This window comes from Lolium perenne, chromosome 6 (assembly GCF_019359855.2).
Source record: "Lolium perenne isolate Kyuss_39 chromosome 6, Kyuss_2.0, whole genome shotgun sequence".
Taxonomy (NCBI): Eukaryota; Viridiplantae; Streptophyta; class Magnoliopsida; order Poales; family Poaceae; genus Lolium; species Lolium perenne.
Window position 1 is genome coordinate 176,447,530 of NC_067249.2, and position 6,001 is coordinate 176,453,530.

A 6,001-nucleotide genomic window follows, 5' to 3' on the forward strand; every position below is an offset into this window, starting at 1 on the left:
GTCTCTTGTCCAAATCGATTTTCTGTTTTTCAAGTTGCCGTCTGGCACGGGCGAGCCTATATTGATATGCTTGCAACTCTTGAGCTGTTGCAGTTATAGTCATTGGATCTATACCGTCAATGGCTCTTGCAACTCTGTCCCACACTGCTTGCGGAAATTGCACCATCTCTCGCGTTCCAGGCCCGACGTATTTGGTTCCCAAACCTCGCGTGAGATCAGCGGGATCGATATATGGTTTTCCTGCATCGTCGAAAGTCTCTGATGTCTCCTCTTGTGGTCGGCTTGTATCTCCGATTGCATAGATCTGATGATATCTTGAACTTCGACTTTGGTCGGGATTGGTGATACTGTCATATAGATCGGTGAAGACCTCTCCAACAATAGTGGACCTGTCGATGAAGCCGAAGTTGTCGATGCTGTCAGAGTCGCTGCTTATATTTGAGTCCGCAGACGACTCGAAGGACATATCGCCAAAGATCTTGACGAGCTTCTCGCTTGTCGTAGACTCGATGAAGCGTGGTGACGAAATTTCCTCGTCGCCCGTCTCGCACGGTGACGACAAATCCGAAAAATCGGAAACAACCGCCGAGATCCTGACGAAACCGGTGCCTCGAGACGATACGATCCTTCTTTTTCGACGCAGAAGTGGAACCTTCCGAACGTCATCTCCATAGGCTCCTCCAAGTACGCATATGCATCCAAACGGGAGGGCGGGTGAGGAACAAAATCGACTAGATCAGTTTCAATCCGTTTACCTCTATCCATCGCGTTGCTTGCTACCGACGAAGTCGACGATCTTGAACGTGCCATCGAGATCAGCTCCTTGTCGCCTCTAGTTCCCACAGACGGCGCCAATTTACAAGGGATTAACTTATCAATGCCTACGGATTGTAGACTAGGGTTTAGTTGGAAGTAGAGGGCAAGTAGATCTCGAGGGTTTCAGTCGAAAAGTACTCGACGATTAAGAAACTAGGGTTATGTTGACAATGGATTCGACCCTCTCTTTGTCCCTCGACTCCCCCTTATATAGGAGGCGGAGCCGCGGGTACCGTGTTACACAAGATTACAGATTCCGGGAGACTCTTTGAGTTCAACCCGTAAAGTTACAAACCTTTATATTTCCTAATACAACTCTATCTTTCCTTAACAACTAATTGGGCTTTCGAACTTCATATTCTTCGACCTGTAGGCCTTCAGTAAACCCCGGGTACCATCTTCGGCAGGCCCATTGGTGATGCCTATGTCATCAAGTTCTGATAGTTCGTCAAATTCTGATGCTGAAACTGCTCCGCAACCACCACCACCATCACCACCTGGAGTTCGCACTCGGCTACAGAGAGGTATACGTCATCCAAAGCAATATACTGACGGTACAATTAGATATGGCATGCTTTCTTCTACAGGTGAACCACTTAATCTCACAGAAGCCTTGAGTGATCCAAAGTGGCGTCAAGCTATGGAAGAAGAATACAATGCTCTCATTGAGAACAAGACTTGGCATCTTGTTCCTCCAAGCAAAAATAAAAATTTAATTGACTGCAAATGGGTTTATCGTATAAAGAAGAAGGCAGATGGCTCTATTAACAGGTATAAGGCTCAACTAGTTGCAAAGGGTTTAAGCAAAGGTATGGCATTAACTATGAGGATACCTTCAGTCCTTTGGTTAAATTGCCACTATCAGAATTGTCTTGTCTCTTTCTGTTTCACGTGGCTGGAGCTTACGGCAGCTAGATGTCAAGAACGCGTTTTTACATGGTGTTCTGGAAGAGGAGGTTTACATGAAGCAACCCCCTGGTTTTGAAAACTCTCACGCTCCGCATTATGTTTGTAAGCTTGATAAAGCTTTACATGGACTGAAGCAGGCTCCTCGAGCCTGGTACTCTAGACTCAGCTCCAAGTTATGTGAGTTTGGATTCAAACCGTCAAAGGCTAATACTTCATTATTTCTTCTCAACAAGTCAGGTATCACTATGTTTATTCTGATTTAGGTTGATGATATCATAGTTACTGGTTCCTCTGATAATGCCATCACTGCTCTTCTTCAAGACTTAAAAGCAAATTTTGCCATAAAAGATCTGGGTGACTTACATTACTCTCTTGGTATTGAAGTAAAAAAGATACACAATGGTTTGCTTCTCACTCAGGAGAAGTATGCTACAGATCTACTTGATAGAGTAGGAATGCATGGTTGCAAGCCTGCACCTACTCCTCTGTCTTCATCTGAACAGTTGTCCTTGACAGATGGTACATCTGTTGGCTCTGAAGATAGTTCACAGTACAGAAGTATTGTTGGAGCCCTGCAGTACTTAACATTGACACGTCCTGATTTAGCTTTCTCAGTTAACAAGATTTGTCAGTTCTTACATGCTCCAACTACAGAACACTGGACAGCTGCAAAACGTATTCTTAGATACGTGCAAGATACTTTACAGCTTGGTATTACCTTTAGAAGGTCATCATCAACTTTTCTGAGTGCTTTTACAGATGCAGATTGGGCGGGGTGTCTGGATGACAGACGCTCTACAGGTGATTTTGCTATATTTGTTGGACCAAATTTGTTTTTTTGGAGTGCTAGGAAGCAAGCCACAGTCTCAAGGTCTAGCACTGAGGCAGAATATAAAGACTTAGCAAATGCTACAGCTGAACTGATTTGGGTAGAAGCTTTACTTACTGAACTTGGAGTTAAATTGAAGGAAAAACCAAGTATTTGGTGTGATAATCTAGGTGCAACCTATCTATCTGCAAATCCAGTTTTTCATGCTCGTACCAAGCACATTGAAATTGATTTTCACTTTGTCAGAGAACGAGTTGTAAATCAGAAGTTGGCAATTCGGTTTATTTCAAGTAAAGATCAGATTGCAGACGCCTTTACGAAGGCACTTCCAGTCAGGAAGCTTGATGAATTCAAACGTAATCTAAACCTTTCGAAAGGTTCAGATTAAGGGAGGGTGTTAGATGATGTAATAGGGCTAGGGCCGCAGGCCTTCTTTCTTTTGTTTTGCTCCAAACATTGTATCCTACCCGGCCTGGTATTTTGGCATATATTAAAACGTACACGCACAGGAGATGAACATGTCGTTCAACCCAGGAAAACCGACAGGTCCGCCGTGAGGACCTTGTTCTGGACGAACAACCAAGCCAGCAGCCTACACTTGGCCGGGGCCCAGGCCTGCCAAATAGTAGACAGCAGCGGCGACCGCGGTGGATCCCAGGAACTGCATCCTATAAGCGGAGGAAGCCGAGTAGGAGCCAGAATCAGTGCAACGCCACAGGAAGGTGTCCGCAAAGTCCAGGAGAGGGTGCAGCTCAGCAACAGCGAGCCAAAGGCTCACAAACGCCGGCAGCAGCTGAGAGGTAACGCGACCCCTTAAGTCAGCGACCCAACTCCGCCGACGTGGTTGATGTGCAGATTCGCTCAAATCCGCTGCCATGCTTATCCTGGCCGAGCTGTTACTGTGAGTCCAGACTTCCCTCAAAAAAAGTATTCCTAGACTTGTCATTCAGCATCCGTGCCGTCGCCCGTAATGCCGCCAGCCGCAACATTCAGAAGACATGGTTCACGCCGAGGTACTGGCTCGGTTAGCGTGATCCCTTGAGGTACAGACCGCATGATCTATCAGCAAAACTGCGGCGATTTCTGCGCAACTCAGCATATAAAATGTTCAGCTCGAAGCATGGTGTCCTGTGATGTGTAAGCTGATGCTAAGTTAATTAGATCCCTTTGAAAATTTTAACACAAATGTATGGCACGCACATGATATGGGGTTTTAGTGTGTGATGCCATCTCGTGGCGATGAGCGTGCTAATTATTTGGGATATTAGATGAAACTGATGATAGCATAGAGCAACACAGGAGCAATTATATTAGGTGGCGTCGTCAAGAAGAAATCCTAGTTTATGTGCACAATTCCTCACTTCTTAGACACTTGGTATTCACAAGTGTGCATCAGCGCCAGCAGCCCCGCCGGAGCCCCGCGTATCTTCATCCCTCGCGCTGGTGGTCTGAGCGTGACGCCCCCACCGCCGCGTCTGCATGCACCGCGCTTGGGATCACCTATGATCGCCATGGCACCTGCTCCCCTGCTCCGCTCTCCGCTCTCTACTCTGCAAAGGTAAGCAATCATTCTTTTCACACACAGTCATACATCTCCATAGTAAAAATAATACTCCTACTTATTTTTGTTTCATTAGTTCGTCCTGATCTTGCAGTCCATCTAAATGGGGAACTTTTCTTTTGTGGAACTAAATGGGGAACTTTTAACTACGAACTTGTTATATGCTCTGTTTTTTGTCAAAGCAACTCCAATGTTTCCCATCAGCAGGTGCTAAACGAATTTTGTTCGTTTGTGCAGAAGCGGCTACTCCATATCAAGGACAGCAACCATGGTGTTGCTAAGGGCGCCCATGGGCCATGGTCGGCGCCTTCTTCCTGCTGTGCATTAGCACGGCCATCATCGGCACGTGCACGGGGGCGATCACGTGGGTGGCGGTGTCTGCGACGAGGGAGCTATTCGGCACCAAGAACAACGGTGTGAACCGCAACATCTTGATGTGCAACATCCTCCTGAGCTCGCTCTGCTTCGGCAACTTCTTCATGGTCCTGTCCACGGGGGAGAGCCACCTGCTACCAGGAGACCTTCTACACCACCGCAGAGACCAACAAACAGGAGGAAGACCATGAATGGATGGCCTGCACGGCTGCACCGTTTGGCGCTCCAGCGTCCGCCTGAAGACCAACGACGGTGTGCTTGCTCGTTTGAAGATCTCAAGCTCAATCGAGATACCATCACGGTTGTGCTAGATAACGGGTTAGTCTATTTAACACTCGGGTGTTTTTCTATTCAGCAACACCCGAATTTTTTGGTCAGCATGTTGCTTTCCCGTCAGGCCGTCACCTTCTGTCTGTTTGCTTTATTTGAAAACGAAAAAAATAAAGACGGGAATAGAAACTGAACATGTTTTTTTCTACCGACGTCATGCACATCATCTGCATGCATCGGCGCGGACAGTCTTATTCTCGTCCAAAAGTACGTCGCCGTGCTCGCCTTGCACATGCAGGGCCGCAGGAGCGCTACTAACGAAGTAACTTACGACCATATGCGCGAGCAATAGGCGTATAGAAAAATCTAGTAGCTTCTCAGTTTTATAATTGTGTTGTAGTTTCAGTTTAAATTTAAACTAAAATCAAGAAAAGCATTATGGAATAGTGGGAGTAATTTACGCAGCTCGAGAAATATAATCACATATGAAACCATTTATATATACATGTTACTAGTTAGTAATTACACATTAATTCTTATATATATTTAATAGCTAATTACATGTAAATATACATGTGTAGTTACACTGTAAATTCCATGAAATCCAAATATATATACATGATAATTAGATAGTAATTTACATGTACAAAAACCATGTATACATGTGTAATAAATTAGTAATTTACGTGTAGGTACCCATGTATATACGTGTAAAATTGGATCATAATTACATGTGGCAACCTTGTATGTACGTGTAAAATATCTTGTATTTAACATGTAGATAATGTGTCAAATCAACTAGTATTTAGATAAACTTAAGAAAAATTTTATGGAACGGCAGTACATGTCAAACAGCAAGTATTTAAATGTACTTCAGTACTAATTTACCTCCTCTCTTTCCCCAGCTAGTTGTTCCAGCTCGCGGCAGAAAAAGGTCCGGTTAAGACCGGATGCTAACAAAGCGATTGCTAGAAAAAAGAAAGAACCATATTCTCTCCAGCGCGAGTTCAGAGAGGACCGATCGAGCCAGAAATTCGAGTGTTGACGAAAAGGAAAACAACCGATAGATAAATAGCCAAAGTGTTTGGTATAGCACATGACCGAGGCAGCGATCAATGCCTTCGCTGCACAGTTCCGCGGGCGTCTGCCATCAAAGGCCAAAGCTCTCTTCCGTGTGGACTATGACATGGCTGTTACCAATTACTAGTTGAATGCCCGTGCGATGCCACATACAAATATAC

General features: G+C 45.1%; 1 protein-coding gene across 1 annotated transcript; it reads left to right on the top strand.

Annotated features, from left to right (window-relative positions):
* Positions 1–1,456: 1,456 nt before the first annotated feature.
* Positions 1,457–2,942, top strand: LOC139832566 (uncharacterized mitochondrial protein AtMg00810-like). The gene is made up of 3 exons (XM_071822351.1): positions 1,457–1,625; positions 1,863–1,876; positions 1,989–2,942. Exons 1-3 carry the CDS (start codon positions 1,457–1,459, stop codon positions 2,940–2,942), a joined length of 1,137 nt encoding a protein of 378 aa, XP_071678452.1.
* Positions 2,943–6,001: the final 3,059 nt, after the last annotated feature.

What these genes read in the sequence shown, in the direction of transcription:
- LOC139832566 (XM_071822351.1), top strand. Translation starts at nt 1,457, where the DNA reads ATGGAAGAAGAATACAATGCTCTCATTGAGAACAAGACTTGGCATCTT.